The sequence below is a fragment of the Heterodontus francisci genome, chromosome 2 (assembly GCF_036365525.1).
Source record: "Heterodontus francisci isolate sHetFra1 chromosome 2, sHetFra1.hap1, whole genome shotgun sequence".
In the NCBI taxonomy this organism is placed as follows: Eukaryota; Metazoa; Chordata; class Chondrichthyes; order Heterodontiformes; family Heterodontidae; genus Heterodontus; species Heterodontus francisci.
The window spans coordinates 214,593,891-214,617,799 of NC_090372.1; the positions used below are offsets into that span (position 1 = coordinate 214,593,891).

Sequence of the window (23,909 nt, forward strand, 5' to 3'; positions counted from 1 at the left end):
GTGCAGCACCAACAACATTCAAAAGGTTTGACGGGACTTACCACAGCAGTAATCAAATCACGGGATCAATTGCTCCACAGTTTTTGAGTATTTGCTGCATTTTAGTAATTGTTCAAGCACTTGAGGAATATACAGACAGTAGGAAGGAACGTAAGCAAGGAGTTAGGAGGGCTAAAAGGGGTCATGAAAAGTCATTGGCAAACAGGATTAAGGAAAATCCCAAGGCTTTTTATACATATATAAAGAGCAAGAGGGTAACCAGGGAAAGGGTTGGCCCACTCAAGGACAGAGATGGGAATCTATGCGTGGAGACAGAGGAAATGGGCGAGGTACTAAATGAGTACTTTGCATCAGTATTCACCAAGGAGAAGGACTTGGTGGATGATGAGCCTAGGGAAGGGAGTGCAGATAGTCTCAGTCATCTCATTATCAAAAAGGAGGTGGTGTTGGGTGTCTTGCAAAGCATTAAGGTAGATAAGTCCCCAGGGCTGATGGGATCTACCCGAGAATACTGAGGGAGGCAAGGGAAGAAATTGCTGGGGCCTTAACAGAAATCTTTGCATCCTCATTGGCCACACGTGAGGTCCCAGAGGACTGGAGAATAGCCAATGTTGTTCCTTTGTTTAAGAAGGGTGGTAAGGATAATCCAGGAAATTATAGGCCGGTGAGCCTTATGTCAGTGGTAGGGAAACTATGAGAGAGGATTCTTCGGGACAGGATTTACTCCCATTTGGAAACAAACAATCTTATTAGCGAGAGACAGCATGGTTTTGTGAAGGGGAGGTCGTGTCTTACTAACTTGATTGAGTTTTTTGAGGAAGTGACGAAGATGATTGATGAGGGAAGGGCGGTGGATATAGTCTATATGGACTTTAGTAAAGCCTTTGACAAGGTCCCGGATGGCAGACTGGTGCAAAAGGTGAAGTCATACGGGATCAGAGGTGAGCTGGCAAGATGGATACAGAACTGGCTCAGTCACAGAAGACAGAGGGTAACAGTGGATGGGTGTATTTCTGAATGGAGGGATGTGACTAGTGGTGTTCCGCAGGGATCAGTGCTGGGACCTTTGCTGTTTGTAGTATATATAAATGATTCGGAGGAAAATGTAGCTGGTCTGATTAGTAAGTTTGCGGACGACACAAAGGTTGGTGGAGTTGCGGATAATGATGAGGATTGTCAGAGGATACAGCAGGATATAGATCGGTTGGAGACTTGGGCGGAGAAATTGCAGATGGAGTTTAATCCGGACAAATGTGAGGTAATGCATTTTGGAAGGTCTAATGCAGGTGGGAAGTATACAGTAAATGGCAGAACCCAGGTGGATAAGGTAGTCAAGAAGGCATACGGCATGCTTGCCTTCATCGGTCGGGGCATAGAGTATAAAAATTGGCAAGTCATGTTGCAGCTGTACAGAACCTTAGTTAGGCCACACTTAGAATATTGCGTGCAATTCTGGTCGCCACACTACCAGAAGGACGTGGAGGCTTTGGAGAGGGTACAGAAGAGGTTTACCAGGATGTTGCCTGGTCTGGAGGGCATTAGCTATGAGGAGAGGTTGGAAAAACTTGGATTGTTTTCATTGGAACGACGGAGGTGGAGGGGCGACATGATAGAGATTTACAAAGTTATGAGCGGCATGGACAGAGTGGATAGTCAGAAGCTTTTTCCCCAGGGTGGAAGAGTCAGTTACTAGGGGACATAGGTTTAAGGTGCGAGGGGCAAAGTTTAGAGGGGATGTGCGAGGCAAGTTTTTTACACAGAGGGTGGTGAGTGCCTGGAACTTGCTGCCAGGGGAGGTAGTGGAAGCAGATACGATAACGACGTTTAAGAGACATCTTGACAAATACATGAATAGGAAGGGAATAGAGGGATATGGGCCCCGGAAGTGCAGAAGGTGTTAGTTTCGGCAGGCATCAAGATCGGCGCAGGCTTGCAGGGCCAAATGGCCTGTTCCAGTGCTGTACTGTTCTTTGTTCTTTGGGGGAATTGTAATCATCTTGTCTTGTCTGTCGTGCTAATATTAAGGTGAGACAACACACAGTAATGGTCTTTCTGCTGTCTGATGATCACATAGGGAGGAAAGTGGAGGATGTCATACCTGCAGCACAACCCACTCAATTTTCCAGCCAGTCAAAGCAGTGAAGAGGATAATCTGCCCTATCAAGACCACTCAAGACAGCTTCTTCAAATAGTTTCAAGATTGTTTTTGAGTAATGTCTGTCTGATCAGATATTAAGCTGAGATTACGTTTGCCTGTTCAGGTAAATATAAAAAGTACCATGACTGGGACCCCCTGTGTTTTTGTGAACGCTCATCCCTCAACCGCCACCACCTAAACACATTAACAGGCCATTCATCTCATTCACAGTCTGCCATGTTTAGCTGCATTTACAACACTGACTACATTTCAATAGTAATCATTGGCTATTCAGTGCTTCGGGATGTCTCATGGATGTGAAAAGTGTTATATAAATTACATAACTGATTTCCTCTGCTCCCCCACCACCCCCCCCCCCCCCCCCCCAGATATTACTATAATTTCATCAACATTTCTATTATTTACCTGAATGCAAAATTTGTCCCTCCTCACTATGCATGCTGGGATGTCTCCTGCCCCTTTCAAAAAATACTCCTAAACTGAATGGGCTGAGTCGATTTCCTCCAGGAAGGCCTTCGCTTGTAAGTCAGTGCTCCTCCTAGACTGGTTCTCTATTGAGATATGGGTGTCATTCGCTGGTGACCATGGAGAGAATCCTACAGGACAGTGTGTATGTGTGTGTGTGTGCATGTGTGCAAGTTTAAGTATGAGTGTTTGACTGTGTGTAACCATGTATGTGCGTGCGAGTTTGAGTGTGTGTGTGTGTGTGTGCTGGACAGACATAATGTCATGGGATCTTTTCCGTCTGTTTGAGAGGAAAGATGGGGCCTCCAAAAGACAATACTGTACTGGGAGTGCCAGCCTAGATTATGTCACACAGTGCCAGTCAAATTCACCAAACATTGAGAATTGTTTCACTTAACTCTGTTGTGGAGCAATTCCATCACAGTTCATCAGAACGGGGGAGGGAAGTCGAGGGAGTGAGCTCCGTAATACTGCTAACCTCACAGTTACTCACCACTCCAGCATAGTGCAATATCTCAAAGTGCGACTCGTATTTTCTCTTCTTATCAGGCTTCGGTTTAGCAAAGTTCGGCAACTTTCCCAGGAGATTGTCGTGGAGTTTTGCATTGAAGGTCATGTCTGTGGCTTTTGGAAACATGCATTCCTCCTCCAGGATTGACAGGATTCCCAACGGCTGCAATGTTTAAACAGAAAAGGAAGAAAAGTAACAGATTGTCAATAGGTGTTGGTGCCGAGTACTAAAAAGGAGAAAGGATGGCAGCAAGAACAACCTCGGTACTGAACAACAGTGACAGGACATCTCTGGCAATGAACAGTGTCAGGATCCAGGCAGTTTCTGGCAGTGAACAGTGTCCTTTATCCAGGCAGTTTCTGGCAGTGGACAGTGTCCAGGAGCCAGGCAGTTTCTGGCAGTGAACAGTGTCCTTTATCCAGGCAGTTTCTGGCAGTGAACAGTGTCCAGGAGCCAGGCAGTTTCTGGCAGTGAACATTGTCCAGGATCCAGGCAGTTTCTGGCCGTGAACAGTGTCCAGGAGCCAGGCAGTTTCTGGCAGTGAACAGTGTCCAGGAGCCAGGCAGTTTCTGGCAGTGAACAGTGTCCAGGAGCCAGGCAGTTTCTGGCAGTGAACAGTGCCCTTTATCCAGGCAGTTTCTGGCAGTGAACAGTGTCCAGGAGCCAGGCAGTTTCTGGCAGTGAACATTGTCCAGGATCCAGGCAGTTTCTGGCAGTGAACAGTGTCCAGGAGCCAGGCAGTTTCTGGCAGTGAACAGTGTCCAGGAGCCAGGCAGTTTCTGGCAGTGAACAGTGTCCAGGAGCCAGGCAGTTTCTGGCAGTGAACAGTGTCCAGGATCCAGGCAGTTTCTGGCAGTGAACAGTGTCCAGGAGCCAGGCAGTTTCTGGCAATGGACAGTGTCCAGGAGCCAGGCAGTTTCTGGCAGTGAACAGTGTCCAGGAGCCAGGCAGTTTCTGGCAGTGAACAGTGTCCAGGATCCAGGCAGTTTCTGGCAGTGAACAGTGTCCAGGAGCCAGGCAGTTTCTGGCAATGGACAGTGTCCAGGAGCCAGGCAGTTTCTGGCAGTGGACAGTGTCCAGGAGCCAGGCAGTTTCTGGCAGTGAACAGTGTCCAGGAGCCAGGCAGTTTCTGGCAGTGAACAGTGTCCAGGAGCCAGGCAGTTTCTGGCAGTGAACAGTGTCCAGGAGCCAGGCAGTTTCTGGCAGTGAACAGTGTCCAGGAGCCAGGCAGTTTCTGGCAGTGGACAGTGTCCAGGAGCCAGGCAGTTTCTGGCAGTGAACAGTGTCCAGGAGCCAGGCAGTTTCTGGCAGTGGACAGTGTCCAGGAGCCAGGCAGTTTCTGGCAGTGGACAGTGTCCAGGAGCCAGGCAGTTTCTGGCAGTGGACAGTGTCCAGGAGCCAGGCAGTTTCTGGCAGTGGACAGTGGACAGTGTCCAGGAGCCAGGCAGTTTCTGGCAGTGGACAGTGTCCAGGAGCCAGGCAGTTTCTGGCAGTGGACAGTGTCCAGGAGCCAGGCAGTTTCTGGCAGTGGACAGTGTCCAGGAGCCAGGCAGTTTCTGGCAGTGGACAGTGTCCAGGAGCCAGGCAGTTTCTGGCAGTGGACAGTGTCCAGGAGCCAGGATGTTTCTGGCAGTGGACAGTGTCCAGGAGCCAGGCAGTTTCTGGCAGTGGACAGTGTCCAGGAGCCAGGCAGTTTCTGGCAGTGGACAGTGTCCAGGAGCCAGGCAGTTTCTGGCAGTGGACAGTGTCCAGCAGCCAGGCAGTTTCTGGCAGTGGACAGTGTCCAGGAGCCAGGCAGTTTCTGGCAGAGGACAGTGTCCAGGAGCCAGGCAGTTTCTGGCAGTGGACAGTGTCCAGGAGCCAGGCAGTTTCTGGCAGTGGACAGTGTCCAGGAGCCAGGCAGTTTCTGGCAGTGGACAGTGTCTGACCTCTACCACCTCGAAGGACAAGGGCAGCAGATGTATGGGAACACCACCATCTGCAAGTTCCCCTCCAAGCCTCACACCATCCTGACTTGGAACTATATTGCTGTTCCTTCACTGTCACTGGATCAAAATCCTGGAACTCCCTTCCTAACAGCACTGTGCTGCAGTAGTACAAGAAGGCAGCTCACCATCACCTTCTCGAAGGCAATTAGGGATGGATAATAAATGCTGGCCTTGCTAGTGACTCCCAAATCCCATGAATGAACGAATTGAAAAAATAATCCAGGTTATTTTGGGCATAACTCCTCCCATTCTGAAGTGAATATTTGTTTTATATTTCCTACACTGTGTTATCCTTCTGCTAAATATGCCTCAAATTCTGGCATTTGATTCCAACATTCAGGGACTTGTGCACATAATCTAGGCTGGCACTCCCAGTAGAGTATTGTCTTTTGGAGGCCCCATCTTTCCTCTCAAACAGACGGAAAAGATCCCATGACATTATTTCCAAGAACATTAATCCAGTGTATTGGCCAATATTTATACCCCAACAAACATCAATGTAAACACATTGTCTGGTCATTTTCACATTGCTAATTGTGGGAGCTTGCTGTGCGCAAATTGGCAATCCCATTTCTGAACATTATAACAGTGACTACACTTCAGAGGTAATTAATTGGCTGTGAAGCACTTTGGGATGTTCTGAAGGTGTGGAAGGTGCTATATAAAGGCAAGTCTTTCTTTCTAAAGGAAGTGGGGTTGGAAATCCAGGAATTAGTCTAGTTTGGAGACAGACAGCACTGGGAATGGCTGCTGGCTGCGGAGTCTTTTGGCTGCTGTTCAAAAAAGAAACACCTTAATTACCCCAATCCTGCAAACAGTGTTTGGTAGCTTTTTCCTGGTTCCATCTTTTTGTAGTCTGCTCCTTCTCAGATCCTCCCATCAGAGAAGGGTAGGGTGCTGGGATTAATGCCTAATTGATCAGGATGTTGCTGGACATTGGTGTAACCGAGGGTAAATGGGTCATTGTGTCCCTCTCAGGCTTAATGCCTACTCCAGGTGCAAGATCTCAAACAACATCCTCCCCACGAGGGTTACCAACCCTCCAGGATTGTCCTGGAGTTTCCAGGAATTGAAGATTAATACCCTGGACATTACTGCAAGAAACACCCAGCAGAAAAATCATAGGAGCATTAAGAGAAAAGTGTAGGTTTTTCATTGTCTTCCAACACTTTTGCTCATTAGTGATAAGAATATTTGGAGATGAGGAAGTTTGACCAGCTGGGGAATTTGGAAGCATGAGGAATATGTCTAACCAGAGTTGGTAATCCAGACCTCATGGGAGAAATCCCAGGGCAAGGGAAAGGGAACAGAGATCTGGAATCATGTGATTCCTCCTACTTTTCCCTGTTTTTGTCTGAATTGTTGAGGAAAACCTCCCATGTAACACTAGCTAAATCCAAACTCTTGCTTTAATGTTTTTCCGTGTTTCTATTAAACGAACAAAATACATTTATTGAAGTTTTAAACAACTTTACATCATTTCCTATTCAGTAGCTCAGAAGCTTCACCTTGCAGACTGACTGTATTTGTCCAATCGGGATCTAACTATTGTCTAATGAAGCAGCTCTAGGGAGTGTCTCCAAATTGTCGTGCTACATTATAGGCATTGGACCTGTTTCTCGAGAGCTACAGACCTTCTCAATGAGATCAATGCAGGCCTGCAGATCGAGGCCAAAGTCGACGAAAGTCCACTCGAGGCCCTGCATCTTGTACTCTTCCTGTTCCAGTACGAACATGTGGTGATTGAAGAATTGCTGCAGTTTCTCATTGGTGAAGTTTATGCACAGTTGTTCAAAGCTGTTCAGCTGGAAAAGAGAAGGAGCTGTCAGGTGAGGAGCTATGCCCACAGAACCCACCAAAAGGAAAATATCCTGATGATTTCATGGTTGTCCTTTAATGCTGACTAACTGCTGCAGCTATAAGATACTTAGTGATGAAGAAGGCCATTCAGCCCATTGAACACATCCATCCACTACAACCCTACACTCCCTCCATGGCTGCATCTAATTCCAGAGATTCTGCCTCCACCACTCTATTACTTGCTGCATGGCAACTCTAAGATGCCATTTGCTAGTTTGAACCTGCTTTGAACCTGCTTTCACTGTTTATTCCAGATTAACTTTTTCCAGACTATTATTTACAGTCTCCACCTCTACACTATCACCTTCCAAATCTTTCCTTTCCGGGCCCAAACCTGAGTTTCTCCTCATAATTACCCCAGCGATTAGCCTTTTCTCTGTACCCAGCCTTAGCTCTTGATGTCTAGAACTGGTCACAGTGTTCAAAGGGTGATGTGACCAGAGCAATGTGGAATTTGATCACTGTTAGAACATAGGAATCACTGGGTGAGAAAAGACCGAAGCTTAAAATCATAGAGTCAGATAGTGATTTACAGCACAGAATGAGGCCATTCAGCCTATCGATTCCATGCCAGCTCTCCGCAGAGTCCAGTCAGTCCCACACCTCGCTCGATCCCCGTAGTCCTGCAAGCTCATTTCCTTCAAGTGACCATCCACTTTCTTTTTTAAGTCATTGATTGTCTCTGCTTTCATCCCTGGTATCAACTTGATAAACCTCCTCTGTACCCTTGACATCCCTCCTAAAGTGTGGTGCCCAAAATTATACAATATTCCAGCTAAGGCCTAACCAGTAATTTGCAAAGGTTTAGCATGAACTCCTTGCTTTTGCACTCAATGTCCCTTGTACAATGCTAAGTATCTGATATGCTTTCTTAACTACATTATTAACTTGCCCTGGCACGTTCAAAGATACCATTCTGGTAGTGAAATGATACAACAATAATGGAGTTGTTGACTAATCACAGCACTCAATCTCTATCAATGAGTCTACAACAGACCCAGACTTGCAGTGAGGGAACACCCTCTGCCCCCACCCCCACACCTGCCCATCCCCAATCCCCCACTCCACCCTCATCCCCCCAAACCCAGTGTTGAAGAGCTTTGGGAACCATAGGTCCAAAGTCACCTGTTTCTCCCAAGCATGTTACTCTCATCACATGACATGTTCCAAATTACTCACGTACTGTATCCTTAAATATTACTTTCTTAAGAGAAATGTATCTACTTTGCATCTGAATGAATTAGTACTATCTGCTTCCACTGTCTCCCTCGGGAGCCTGTTCCATAGCTTGGCCCCTCACTACCTGAAATAATGTTTCTTCCAGTTAGTTCTGAATTCAAATATAGACTGTGTCCTCGGGTTTGACTGTTCAGGACAAGGTGAGTAGTTTGCCATGGTCTGCACCGTCTAGAATCCTAAAAACAGCCATCAGAACACCTCTCAACCTTCCTTTTTCCAGTGAGAATGTGCCCAACAGGTAGAGGAAAGTTGGCGATTCCCAAACTGTTCATCCAGAGCATCCAGAGGAATAAGTTGAATCAACATTGGTGAAGAGTTTTCCCGATTGTCCCCTCATCTGTGAATGGCACAAGGAGCACCCAGTCTGGGGAAACGGGAGAAAATAGGACTGCCACTATAATAATACAAACTGAAGTGAGACTTACCTGAAAAATCTCAAACCCTGCGATGTCCAACACTCCGATAAAGAACTTGCTTGGCAACTTGGTGTCCAGAGTCTTGTTTATCCGTGTCACAAGCCATTTAAACATCCGGTCATACGTGGCTTTCGCCAAAGCTCCGACAGCATATAGGACCTGCCATCAGTTTGAAAAAATTCCAATACAAAGACCTGAGTCTTTAAAGAAGCCAGAAACTTGTGGAGTTAATAAGCTGGGATGAAAACTAGCTTTGCAACAGGAAATAGAAGGTGATGGTCAGTGAGAGGAGCTCGATCTCATGGTAATGACTGGTGGGATATGTATGGTGTTTACATATTGTTAACTAAACACTAGATGGCCCACTTCTGGGAGTAAGCCCATTGTAGTGATTGCCCTCCAAGGTATCTCTTGTATTGTTTTTATTATAGGTGTCAGTTGTGGCTTGGCAGGTAACACTCTTGCTTCTGTTCAGAGGGGAAGTGAAAAAAGAAATATGCAAAGAGAGACTATGAGAAGAGACTGGCAGCTAACATTAAAGGGAATCCAAAATTCCTCTCTAAGCATATAAATGGTAAAAGGAGGAGTGGGGCCCATTAGAGACCAAAAGGAGATTTACACATGGATGCAGAGGGTATGGTTGAGGTACTAAATGTATACTTTGCATCTGTCTTTAGAAACATAGAAGCATAGAAAATAGGAGCAGGAGTAGGCCATTTGGCCCTTCGAGCCTGCTCCGCCATTCATTATGATCATGGCTGATCGTCCAACTCAGTAACATGTTCCGTTCCTTTACCAAGGAAGAAGATGCTGCCCAAGTCATGGTGAAAGAGGAGGTAGTTGAGACACCGGATGGGCTAAAAAATGAAGAGGAAGTATTAGAAAGGCTGGCTGTACTTAAAGTTGATAAGTCACCGGGATCGGATCAGATGCATGTGAGGATACTGAGAGAAATAAGGGTGAAAATTGTGGAGGTATTGGCCATAATCTTCCAATCCTCCTTAGATACAGGGGTGGTGCCAGAGGACTGGAAAATTGCAAATGTTACACCCTTATTCAAAAAATCCCAGCAACTATAGGCCTGTCAGTGTAACAGTAGTGGTGGGGAAGCTCTTAGCACCATTAATTCGGGACAAAATTAACAGTCTCTTTGACAAATGTGGATTAATTAAGGAAAGCCAGCACTGATTTGTTAAGGGAAAATTATGTTTAACTAATTTGATTGGGGAGGTGGTGGCATAGTGGTAATGTCACTGGACTCAAAACCTAGAGCTTCAGCTTATGCTCTGGGGACATGGGTTCAAATCCCACCACAGCAGATGGTGGAATTTGAATTCAATTAATAAATCTGGAATTAAAATCTAGTCTAATGGTGACCATGAAATGATTGTTGTAAAAACCCATCTGGTTCACTAATGCCCTTTAGGGAAGGAAATCTGCCATCCTTACCTGGTCTGGCCTACATGTGACTCCAGACCTACAGCAATATGGTCGGCTCTTAACTGCCCTCTGAAATGGCCCAGCAAACCATTCACTTCAAGGGCAATTAGGGATAGGCAATAAATACTGTTGATGCCCACATCCCACAAACAAATAAATTCTGAGTTTTTGATGAGGTAACAAAGAGGGTTGATGAGGGTAATGAGATTAATGTGGTGTATATTAAAGCATAGCTACCTGACCAGACCCAACGACATGTGCCAGGTTCGGGCCATGTTGGGTCTCTCTTCCAGGTCCAGCATTCGGGCTCGGGTCAGGTCAGGCTGGACGTGGACAGTGCTGCCTTGCTCCGGGAAGTAATCTTCAAATGAACATTCAGGACATCAAGGTGGGAAATGTGCAGTCCGGAATCCAAACTCTGCAGGTAAAGCCTGACTACCCGACCAAACCCGACTACATGTGTCGGGTTCGGGTCAGGTCGGACATTTAAAAAAATGAAAGGACCCTGGCCTGGGTCGGGTTCGGGTCAGGTTTTAATTTGATACCCAAGCCAGGCTTTAGTGTACATGGATTTCCAAAAGGCATTTGATAAAACGTCACATACCAGGCTTGTCAGCAAAGCTGCAGCTCATGCAATAAAAGGGGCAGTGGGAGCATGGATATGAAATTGGCTGAGGAACAGCAAATAAAGAGCTGTGGTGAACTGTTGTTTATCGGACTGGAGGAAGGTATATAGTGGGGTTCCTCAGGGGTTGGTATTAGGACCACTGCTTTTCTTGATCAATGTTAATGACCTAGACTTGGGTGTACAGGGCACTATCTTAGAATTTGCAGATGACACAAAATTTAGCAATATTGTGAATTGTGAGGAGAATAATAATAAACTTCAAGACGACATAGACAGGATAGTGGAATGGGTGGACATTTAATACAGAGAAGTGTGAAGTGATACATTTTGATAAGAAGGACAAGGAGAGGCAATATAAATTAAAGGGTACAATTCTAAAGTGGGTGCAGAAGCAGAGGGACCTGGGGCTAGATGTGTACAAATCGTTGAAAGTGGCACAACAGGTTAAGAAAGTGGTTAATGAAGCATATGGGCATAGAGTACAAAAGCAAGGACGTTATGACAAACCTGTATCATACACTGGTTGATTTCCCTTTCACAAAACCATGTTGACTCTGCCTGATTACCTTGAATTTTTCTAAGTACACTGCTATAACATCTTTAATAATAGCTTCCAACATTTTCCCTAAGACAGATGTTAAGCTAACTGGCCTGTAGCTTCCTGCTTTCTGTCTCTCTTTTTGAATAAAGGAGTTACATTCGCTATTTTCCAATCTAACGGAACCTTCTCCGAATCGAAGGAATTTTGGAAAATTAAAACTAACGCATCAACTATCTCACTCGCCACTTCTTTTAAGACCCTAGGATGAAGTCCATCAGGACCCAGGGACTTGTCAGCCCACAGCTCCAACAATTTGTTCAGTACCACTTCCCTGACGATTGTGATTTTCTTGAGTTCCTCCCTCCCTTTCATTTCCTGATTTACAGCTATTTCTGGGATGTTAATTGTATCCTCTATAGTGAAGACTGAAGCAAAATACCTGTTCATTTCATCTGAAATCTCCTTATTATCCATTATTAATTCCCCAGATTCATTTTCTATAGGACCAAAGTTCACTTTGTTAACTCTTTTTTAAACATTGATAGAAACTCTTACTATCCGTCTTTATATTTCTAGCTAGCTTTCTCTTGTACTCTAATTTTACCTTCCTTTTACCTTTCATTTTAGTCATTCTTTGTTGTTTTTTATATTCTGTCCAATCTTTTGACCTGCCACCCATCTTTGCTTAAAGATATGTTTTTTCTTTAAGTTTGATACTATCTTTAACTTTTTTAGTTAACCACGAATGATGGGTTCCCCCCACTTTGGAATTTTTTTTTCTTGTTGGAATGTATCTATTCTGTGTAGTTAGGAAGGATGTGAGAGTCTTTGAGAGGGTACAGAGGAGATTTACCAGAATGGTTCCAGGGATGAGGGATTTTAGCTACAGGATTAGGTTGGAGATGCTGGGGTTGTTCTCCTTTTTTTATTTGTTCATGGGATGTGGGCGTCACTGGCTGTGCCAGCATTTATTGCCCATCCCTAATTGCCCTTGAGAAGGTGGTGGTGAGCTGCTTTCTTGAACCGCTGCAGTCCATGTGGGGTAGGTACACCCACAGTGCTGTTAGGAAGGGAATTCCAGGATTTTGAGACCCAGCGACAGTGAAGGAACGATGATATAGTTCCAAGTCAGGATGGTGTGTGACTTGGAGGGGAACTTGCAGGTGGTGGTGTTCCCATGCATTTGCTGCCCTTGTCCTTCTAGTTGGTAGAGGTCGAGGGTTTGGAAGGTGCTGTCTAAGGAGCCTTGGTGCGTTGCTGCAGTGCATCTTGTAGATGGTACACACTGCTTCCACTGTGCGTTGGTGGTGGAGGGAGTGAATGTTTGTAGATGGGGTGCCAATCAAGCGGGCTGCTTTGTCCTGGATGGTGTCGAGCTTCTTGAGTATTGTTGGAGCTGCACCCATCCAGGCAAGTGGAGAGTATTCCATCACACTCCTAACTTGTGCCTTGTAGATGGTGGACAGGCTTTGGGGAGTGAGGAGGTGAGTTGCTCGTCGCAGGATTCATAGCATCTGTCCTGCTCTTGTAGCCACGGTATTTATATGGCTACTCCAGTTCAGTTTCTGGTCAATGGTAGCCCATAGGATGTTGATAGTGGGGGTTTCAGTGATGCCATTGAATGTCAAGGGGAGATGGTTAGATTCTCTCTTGTTGGAGATGGTCATTGCCTGGCACTTGTGTGGCACAAATGTTGCTTGCCACTTATCAGCCCAAGCCTGGATATTGTCCAGGTCTTGCTGCATTTCTACACGGACTGCTTCAGTATCTGAGGAGTCACGAATGGTGCTGAACATTGTGCAATCATCAGCGAACATCCCCACTTCTGACCTTATGATTGAAGGAAGGTCATTGATGAAGCAGCTGAAGATGGTTGGGCCTAGGACACTACCCTGAGGATCCTCTGCAGTGATGTCCTGGAGCTCAGATGATTGACCTCCAACAACCACAACCATCTTCCTTTGCGCTAGGTATGACTCCAACCAGCGGAGGGTTTTCCCCCTGATTCCCATTGACCTCAGTTTTGCTAGGGCTCCTTGATGCCATACTCGGTCAAATGCTGCCTTGATGTCAAGGGCAGTCACCCTCACCTCACCTCCTTGAAGCAAAGGAGATTGCGGGGAGATTTGCTCGAGGTGTAGAAGATTATGACAGGTGGGAAGAGGTAGACAAGGAAAAGCTGTTCCCGTGAGCTGCTGATACAAGGACTAGAGGACACAGATCTAAGGTCTTGTTTAAGAGATACAGGGGAGATCTGAGGAACAATGTTTTTTTACGCAGCAGGTGTTAATGACCCGGAACACGCTGCCTACGAGGGTGGTGGAAGCAGAGATGATGAATGATTTCAAAAGGAAATTGGATGGAAACTTGGCAGAAATAAACTTGCAGGGGATTGAGCAGGAAAATAGGACCGACTGGATTGCTCTACAGACAGCCAGCAGGGACTCGATAGGCTGAATGGCCTCCTTCTGTGACGTTATGATTCCATGACTTTGAATCAAAGCCAATTTCATAGGTATGAGGGGATAGTTGGCTAAGGTTGATTGGGTAAATAGACTAAAATGTATAGTGGTAAATAAACAGTGAATACATTTATAGAAATGATACAAAATGTTCAAAAAAAAACCTTCCATTAAAATCAAAAACCCCGTGAGAAAGACCCATCTGTGGCTTTCTAAGGAAGTTAAGGATATTAGATTTAAATAACAGGATTATAATGTTGGAAAGAATAGTAGTAAACCTGAGGATTGGGGGAGTTTTAGAAACCAGAAAAGGGTGACTTTTTGCATGTATTTCATTTCATCTTAGTTTGTTCAGTTTGCTTACCCACTGTTTTTTTTCATGTTTGCACTTGCTGCTGTTCAATATTCAGTCCGTTAACACCTAATCTGTACTAATGCTTTGTCTTACAACACGCCATTAACATATTGTTTGCCTTTGCTCCATGACCTTTTGGTCAGCTATGTGGCCTTGTCCAATCTACACCTTCTCCTTTGTTATCTCTTGCCCCGCCTCACTTGCTTATAACCTGTGATATTTTTAATATTTGTCAGTTCCGAAGAAGGGTCACTGACCCGAAACGTTAACTCTGCTTCTCTTTTCACAGATGCTGCCAGACCTGCTGAGTGTTTCCAGCATTTCTTGTTTTTATTTCAGATTTCCAGCATCCACAGTATTTTGCTTTTATATAAGGGTGATCAATATGTTGAAAAAAGGAGAAAATATCTAATATGAGAGTAAACTAGCAAGGAATATAAAAACAAATTCTAAGAGCTTTTACAAGTACATAAAAAGGACAGCAACTAAAGAAAACATTAGTCCTTAAGAGGCAGAGGCAGGAGAAAGTATTATGGAGAATAAGGAATTGGCAGAGATATTGGACAAACATTTTAAGCTGAATTTTACTGGGCCCCTGACATCGGGGATTGTGGCAGGGGTCCCAGGAAATGCCTCCGGGACAGGCCCGCCATGGGCCTTGACGATGGGAAGGCTCTGCCCCATATTACCGGCAGCTGCAAGGCCTCATGGCCACCCCCTGCCACTGCTCGCGATAGGAGTAGGAGCTAAATATTTAAATTAATGTAAATGACTGAATTAATGAACTACCTGCTCCCGTCGGCCGTCCTGCTGCGATATTCAGGTAGGTTGCTGGGACTCCCATGCCTTCGGATCTCTGTTTGGAGATCCGAGGCGGAACATTGGTTGGGAGGAGGGAGCAGATAAGTTTTCATGGGGGGGGCGAGGGAGTGGGGGTGGGGGGTGAAGTGGGGAAAGCTATTGCAATTGGTAGAGAGGATGGTGGGACGGGGTTGAAGGTGAAAGGTAATAAACTTTGGGGTGGGATGGTCGGGATCACAAGGTATTTTTTTTGGGAGGAGAGGGCAATTATTATATTGTTTAGTCATGGTTTGACTCTTTTAAAAAAAATTTTAACTGTAATTTTATCTTGTATATAACTTTAAAAATTCAAATGCAATAAATACAATGGAAGTGCTTGAAGCCCTTTAGGAATGGCGCAGGTGGTCCACCTCGGCTGTGTAAATGAGCCGCCACGTATAATATCATGGTGGCTCCGTGAAGTAAATATTGCGCGTGCGCGCCACCATATTTTACGGCTGCCGCCAATTATGGTGGCGGCAACACAAAATGCAGCCCTTTGTGTCTGTGTTCACAGTAAAAGACACAAATTACATACCAGAAATAGAGAGTAACCAAGGGGCTAATAGGTGTAAAGAACTTAAAGTAATAATATCAGCAGAGAAAGGTATCAGAGAAAGTTAAGGGACTAAAAGCTGACAAATCCCCTGGACCTGATGTCCAAGCATTCTAAAAGAGGTAGCTGCAGAGGTAGTGGTTACACTGGTTATGATTTTCCAAAATTCTCTAGATTCTAGAACCTCTCAGCAGATTGGAAATTAGCAAATGTAACTCTGCTATTCAAGAAAGGAGACGGAGGGAAAACAGGGAACTACAGGCCAGTTAGCCTGACATCAGTTGTTGGGAAAATGTTGGAGTCTATTATTAAGGAAATCTTAACAATGCACTCAGAAAATCATAGTCTGATCAGACAAAGTTAACACCGTTTTACAAAAAGGAAATAGTGTTTGACAAATTTATTAGCGTTTTTGAGGATGTAACTAGTAGGGTGGATAAAGAGGAACCAGTAGATGTAGTGTACTTGGATTACCAAAAGGCATTCAATATGGTGCCACACAAAATGTTAACATTCAAGAGCTCATGGATTTGGGGGTGATATATTAGCATGGATAGAGAATTGGTTAACGGTCAGGAAGCAGAAAGTCGGGATAAATGGGGCATTTTCAAGTTGGCAGTCTATAACTAGTGGAGTGCCGCTAGGATCAGTGCTGGGGCCTCAGCTATTTACAATCTATATTGATTACTTAGATAAAGAGACTGAGAGGAATGTATCCAGGTTTTCTGACATTACAAAGCTCGGCGGGAATATAAGTGGTGAGGAGGACACAAAGAGGCTTCAAAGGGATATAGACAGGTCAAGTGAGTGGGCAACAAGGTGTCAGATGTAGTATAATATGTGGAAGTGTGAGGTTATTTACTTTGGAGGTAAGAATAGAAAAGCAGAATATTTTTTAAAAGGCGTGATACTTCTAAATGTTGATGTTCAGAGGGACTTGGGTGTACTCGTACAAGGAACACAGAAGTTAGCATGCAGGTACAGCAAGTAATTAGGAAGGCAAATGACATGTTGGCCTTTATTGCAAAGAGATTGGAGTACAAGAATAAGGAAATCTTGCTACCATTGTATAGAGCTTTGGTGAGACCACACCTTGAGCACTGTGTGCAATTTTGGTCTCCATATCTGAGGAAGGATATACTCGCAATGGAGGTATTGAAGGTTCCGAGATTGGTTCATGGCATGAGAGGGTTGTCCTAGGATGAGTGGCTGATTAAATTGGGCCTATACTCTCTGGACTTTGGAAGAATGAGAGGTGATCTCTTTGAAACGTACAAAGTTCTGGATAGGGCAGACACTGAGAGATTGTTTCCGCTGGTCGGGGAATTTAAAACATGGGGCAACAGTCTCAGAATAAGGGGCTGATCATTTAGGACTGAGATGAGGAGAAAATGTTTCACTTGTAGGGATGTGAACCTTTGGAATTATTTATCCCAGAGAGTTGTGAATGCTCCATTGTTGAACATATTCAAAACTGCGATAGATCTTTAGCCCCAGAATCAAGGGATATGGGGTGCGGGCGGGATAGTGGCATTGAGGTGGAAGATCAGCCATGATCATATTGAATGGCGGAGCAGGCTTGAGGGGCTATTTTGTCTATTCCTGCTCCTATTTCTTATGTTCCTATGTAAAAGATCCCTCTTTGAAGAAGAACCGGGGATTTCTTCTTGGTGTCCTGGCCAATCCACACCACAAAAACAGATCATTGAAGTGGGGTTTTCTTCCCCCTGATTTTCATCAGTCAGCTTTGCTCAGGTGATTAATTCCACCTAAACACCAAAGAGCCAAAATCAATCCAATTTATTGTATGTTTGTTTAGCCAGTATCCACAATCCTTTACCATGTTCAGTGTTAAATTTCACCCACCAGTTGTGTATCTGATCACACAGCCTGTCTAAGTCATTCTCTGAATCTGCTGCTGCTGTATTCTTGACCAACAGACCAGATTCTGCTTTGGTTAGTATTTCCCATCCTGTAGGCTGTGGTGATATAATAAGTGCACGTTAATTGTCAGGATGTGTCCATTTTATCTGTCACTGATGGTTTTATAATGGGCGTGTGTCAGTTTTACCTGCAGCATTCCTCATGTTGGTTTCAATGTAACTTCACATACCTGCACAACATTCTGATCCTTGGTCACACATTCATTGCCAATCTTCACCTGGGGATGCAGCAGGCTGGTGATGAGGTCTGTTGAGCGAATTCCCAGTAAGCAGGCAGCTTTGTCAGCACCTGTTGCGAAAGGCAGGATGACAGTGAATTTTGTGTAAAATTTCTGGGAATACTATCTCCATGAAGAAGGCAAGTTATTAAAAGGCCAGTTTCATGGAAGCTTTATCCCTATTCCCAGATTTCTGGACCATGCATCAACTGTGACAGGCAGCTGAACAACCCAGGGACCATCCTATCTAAACCACACTGATCCAGTTTCTTTAATTCATTCACAGGATGTGGCCATCGCTGGCCAGGCCAGCATTTATTGCCCATCACTAATTGCCCTTGAGAAGGTGGTGATGAGCTGCCTTCCTGAACCGCTGCAGTCCGTGTGGTGTAGGTACACCAACAGTGCTGTTAGGAAGGGAGTTCCAGGATTTTGACCCAGTGACAGTGAAGGAACGGCGATATAATTCCAAGTCAGGATGGCGTGTGGCTTGGAGGGGAATTTGCAGATGGTGGTGTTCCCATGCGTCTGCTGCCCTTGTCCTTCTAGACGGGATTTGGTATCTTGTCAGCAGGTTAGAAGCTATGGGAGGGAGCCATAGTCACTCTTTGGATTCTTATGCTCTCTCCAAGACTGGAAACTCTTGGCCTTTGCTTGGCTCAGTGTTTTAGCTAAGGTCATGAACGTCAGTGAGGAGGAATCATGAGGTGAACACAGCCCCACCACTTCAAGCTCCATGAGGCCCATTCTAATAGGCCCCTGAATTATACACATTAATTGAAATGGCACTCAGCCAATAACCAGGACAGAATATTTTGCTTTATTTACAAAGTTAAAGTTTTACTAAACTCAGGATGTTTACAACAAAAGTCTTACAGTGACAGGCCTGGCTCAGTACATATAGTATCTTATCTCTGAATCAGCTGGTGTGGGTTCAAGACCGACTCCAGGGACTCAAACACGTAATCCAGGCCGATACTCCAGTACATTACTGAAGGAGTGCTGCATTGTCAGAGGTGCTGCCTCTCATATGCTTCAGATTGTCCGGAAAGTTCACCAGACAGTGGAAGCATACAGTGTTTTACTGAGCCACAGAGCAGGAAGATCCAAGCCAGAGAGATAAATTCAGGGAGAAATGATCCCACATTGGCCTGATTTCTGGCACTAAATGAATGTTCAGTGGATGGATTTTAGGCATGGGTCCTGCACCAGGTCAAACCCAGAATCACACCAAGCAGCTTCTGAACAGTCAGGCTGCCACCATGAAGCAGGTATTAGGCCACTTGAGTATTCTAACCAGCGGCCTAATCGAGAGGTTCGGATAGTTGGCAGAATGAATAATGGATACCCGGGAATGAGTTACAGACTGGAATGTAATCGAGGGGTTTCAGTGGTTTATGCGTAGAATAATGGATACCTGGGAGTGAGTTACAGACTGGAATCTAATCGAGGGGTTCGGGTGGTTTATGTGTAGAATAATGGATACCCAGGAGTGAGTTACAGACTGGAATCTAATCGTGGGGTTTTAGTGGTTTACATAAGGAATAATGGATACCCGGGAGTGAGTTACAGACTGGAATCTAATCGAGGGGTTTCAGTGGTTTATATATAGAATAATGGATACCCGGGAGTGAGTTACAGACTGGAATCTAATCGAGGGGTTTCAGTGGTTTATATATAGAATAATGGATACCCGGGAGTGAGTTACAGACTGGAATCTAATCGAGGGGTTTCAGTGGTTTACATAAAGAATAATGGATAACCGGGAGTGAGTTACAGACTGGAATCTAATCGAGGGGTTCGGGTGGTTTACATGCAGAATAATGGATACCCGGGAGTGTGTTACAGACTGGAATCTAATCGAGGGGTTTCAGTGGTTTATATATAGAATAACAGATACCCGGGAGTGAGTTACAGACTGGAATCTAATCGAGGGGTTTCAGTGGTTTATATATAGAATAATAGATACCTGGGAGTGAGTTACAGACTGGAATCTAATCGAGGGGTTTCAGTGGTTTACATAAGGAATAATGGATACCCGGGAGTGAGTTACAGACTGGAATCTAATCGAGGGGTTTCAGTTGTTCACATAAAGAATAATGGATACCCGGGAGTGAGTTACAGACTGGAATCTAATCGAGGGGTTTCAGTGGTTTACATAAAGAATAATGGATAACCGGGAGTGAGTTACAGACTGGAATCTAATTGAGGGGTTCAGTGGTTTATATATAGAATAATGGATAACCGGGAGTGAGTTACAGACGGGAATCTAATCGAGGGGTTTCAGTGGTTTATATATAGAATAATGGATACCCGGGAGTGAGTTACAGACTGGAATCTAATCGAGGGGTTTCAGTGGTTTATATATAGAATAATGGATACCCGGGAGTGAGTTACAGACTGGAATCTAATCGAGGAGTTTCAGTGGTTTATATATAGAATAATGGATAACCGGGAGTGAGTTACAGACTGGAATCTAATCGAGGGGTTTCAGTGGTTTATATATAGAATAATGGATAACCGGGAGTGAGTTAAAGACTGGAATCTAATCGAGGGGTTTCAGTGGTTTGTATATAGAATAATGGATAACCGGGAGTGAGTTACAGACGGGAATCTAATCGAGGGGTTTCAGTGGTTTGTATATAGAATAATGGATAACCGGGAGTGAGTTAAAGACTGGAATCTAATCGAGGGGTTTCAGTGGTTTGTATATAGAATAATGGATAACCGGGAGTGAGTTACAGACTGGAATCTAATCGAGGGTTTTCAGTGGTTTATATATAGAATAATGGTTACCCGGGAGTGAGTTACAGACTGGAATCTAATCGAGGGGTTTCAGTGGTTTATATATAGAATAATGGATACCCGGGAGTGAGTTACAGACGGGAATCTAATCGAGGGGTTTCAGTGGTTTATATATAGAATAATGGATACCCGGGAGTGAGTTACAGACGGGAATCTAATCGAGGGGTTTCAGTGGTTTGTATATAGAATAATGGATAACCGGGAGTGAGTTAAAGACTGGAATCTAATCGAGGGGTTTCAGTGGTTTGTATATAGAATAATGGATAACCGGGAGTGAGTTACAGACGGGAATCTAATCGAGGGGTTTCAGTGGTTTATAAAGAGAATAATGGATACCCAGGAGTGAGTTACAGACTGGAATCTAATCGAGGGGTTCGGGTGGTTTACATGTAGAATAATGGATACGCGGGAGTGAGTTACAGACTGGAATCTAATCGAGGGGTTTCAGTGGTTTATATATAGAATAATGGATACCCGGGAGTGTGTTACTGGCTGGAATCTAATCGAGGGGTTTCAGTGGTTTGTATATAGAATAATGGATACCCGGGAGTGAGTTACAGACTGGAATCTAATCGAGGGGTTTCAGTGGTTTATATATAGAATAATGGATACCCGGGAGTGTGTTACTGGCTGGAATCTAATCGAGGGGTTTCATTGGTTTACATATAGAATAATGGATACCCGGGAGTGAGTTACAGACTGGAATCTAATCGAGGGGTTTCAGTGGTTTATATATAGAATAATAGATACCCGGGAGTGAGTTACAGACTGGAATCTAATCGAGGGGTTTCAGTGGTTTATATATAGAATAATGGATACCCGGGAGTGAGTTACAGACTGGAATCTAATCGAGGGGTTTCATTGATTTATATACTGAATAATAGATACACGAGAGTGAGTTACAGACTGGAATCTAATCGAGGGGTTTCAGTGGTTTATATAAAGAATAATGGATACCCGGGAGTGAGTTACAGACTGGAATTTAATCGAGGGGTTTCAGTGGTTTATATATAGAATAATGGATACCCGGGAGTGTGTTACTGGCTGGAATCGAATCGAGGGGTTTCATTGGTTTATATATAGAATAATAGATACCCGTAGGTGAGTTACAGACTGGAATCTAATCGAGGGGTTTCATTGGTTTATATATAGAATAATGGATAACCGGGAGTGAGTTACAGACTGGAATCTAATCGAGGGGTTTCAGTGGTTTATATATAGAATAATGGATAACCGGGAGTGAGTTACAGACTGGAATCTAATCGAGGGGTTTCATTGGTTTATATATAGAATAATAGATACCCGGGAGTGAGTTACAGACTGGAATCTCATCGAGGGGTTTCAGTGGTTTATATATAGAATAATAGATACCCGGGAGTGAGTTACAGACTGGATCTCATCGAGGGGTTTCAGTGGTTTATATATAGAATAATGGATACCCGGGAGTGAGTTACAGACTGGAATCTCATCGAGGGGTTTCTGTGGTTTATACATTGAATAATGGATACCTGGGAGTGAGTTACAGACTGGAAACTAATCGAGGGGTTCGGGGTGTTTATATATAGAATAATGGATACCCGGGAGTGAGTTACAGACTGAAATCTCATCGAGGGGTTCGGGGTGTTTATATATAGAATAATGGATACCCGGGAGTGAGTTACAGACTGAAATCTCATCGAGGGGTTCGGGGTGTTTATATATAGAATAATGGATACCCGGGAGTGAGTTACAGACTGGAATCTCATCGAGGGGTTTCAGTGGTTTATATATAGAATAATAGATACCCGGGAGTGAGTTACAGACTGGAATCTCATCGAGGGGTTTCAGTGGTTTATATATAGAATAATAGATACCCGGGAGTGAGTTACAGACTGGAATCTAATCGAGGGGTTTCAGTGGTTTATATATAGAATAATAGATACCCGGGAGTGAGTTACAGACTGGAATCTCATCGAGGGGTTTCAGTGGTTTATATATAGAATAATAGATACCCGGGAGTGAGTTACAGACTGGAATCTAATCGAGGGGTTTCAGTGGTTTATATATAGAATAATGGATACCCGGGAGTGAGTAACAGACTGAAATCTCATCGAGGGGTTCGGGGTGTTTGTATATAGAATAATGGATACCAGGGAGTGTGTTACAGACTGGAATCTAATCGAGGGGTTCGGGGTGTTTATCAATAGAATAATGGATACCCGGGAGTGTGTTGCAGACTGGAATCTAATCGAGGGGTTCGGGGTGTTTATCAATAGAATAATGGATACCCGGGAGTGTGTTACAGACTGGAATCTAATCGAGGGGTTCGGGGTGTTTATCAATAGAATAATGGATACCTGGGAGTGAGTTACAGACTGGAATCTAATCGAGGGGTTGGGGGGTTTATGTATGGAATAATGGATACCCGGGAGTGAGTTACAGACTGACATCTAATCGAGGCATTCGGGGTGTTTATATATAGAATAATGGATACCTGAGAGTGAGTTACAGACTGGAATCTAATCGAGGGGTTTCAGTGGTTTATATATAGAATAATGGATACCTGAGAGTGAGTTACAGACTGGAATCTAATCGAGGGGTTGCAGTGGTTTATATAAAGAATAATGGATACCCGGGAGTGAGTTACAGACTGGAATTTAATCGAGGGGTTGCAGTGGTTTAGACACAGAATAATGGATACCCGGGAGTGAGTTACAGACTGGAATCTAATCGAGGGGTTTCATTGATTTATATATAGAATAATAGATACCCGAGAGTGAGTTACAGACTGGAATCTAATCGAGGGGTTGCAGTGGTTTATATAAAAAATAATGGATACCCGGGAGTGAGTTACAGACTGGAATCTAATCGAGGGGTTGCAGTGGTTTATATATAGAATAATGGATACCCGGGAGTGAGTTACAGACTGGAATCTAATCGAGGGGTTGCAGTGGTTTATATAAAGAATAATGGATACCCGGGAGTGAGTTACAGACTGGAATTTAATCGAGGGGTTTCAGTGGTTTATATATAGAATAATGGATACCCGGGAGTGTGTTACTGGCTGGAATCGAATCGAGGGGTTTCATTGGTTTATATATAGAATAATAGATACCCGGGAGTGAGTAATAGACTGGAATCTAATCGAGGGGTTTCATTGGTTTATATATAGAATAATAGATACCCGGGAGTGAGTAATAGACTGGAATCTAATCGAGGGGTTTCAGTGGTTTACATATAGAATAATAGATACCCGGGAGTGAGTTACAGACTGGAATCTAATCGAGGGGTTTCAGTGGTTTATATATAGAATAATAGATACCCGGGAGTGAGTTACAGACTGAAATCTAATCGAGGGGTTTCATTGGTTTATATATAGAATAATAGATACCCGGGAGTGAGTTACAGACTGGAATCTAATCGAGGGGTTTCAGTGGTTTACATATAGAATAATAGATACCCGGGAGTGAGTTACAGACTGGAATCTAATCGAGGGGTTTCATTG

The 23,909-nt window shown here is 44.2% G+C and overlaps 1 protein-coding gene across 1 annotated transcript in view; it reads right to left on the minus strand.

The window, feature by feature from the left end:
• LOC137350994 (myosin-7B-like) overlaps positions 1-23,909 on the minus strand; it is a 237,743-nt gene that overhangs the window by 128,447 nt on the left and 85,387 nt on the right. The window contains exons 13-16 of the mRNA XM_068015735.1: positions 17,573-17,691; positions 8,647-8,796; positions 6,757-6,927; positions 3,117-3,296 (exon numbers count right to left, since the gene is read on the minus strand). Coding sequence (XP_067871836.1) covers positions 3,117-3,296; positions 6,757-6,927; positions 8,647-8,796; positions 17,573-17,691 — 620 coding nt within the window. The remainder of the gene's footprint in view (positions 1-3,116; positions 3,297-6,756; positions 6,928-8,646; positions 8,797-17,572; positions 17,692-23,909) is intronic.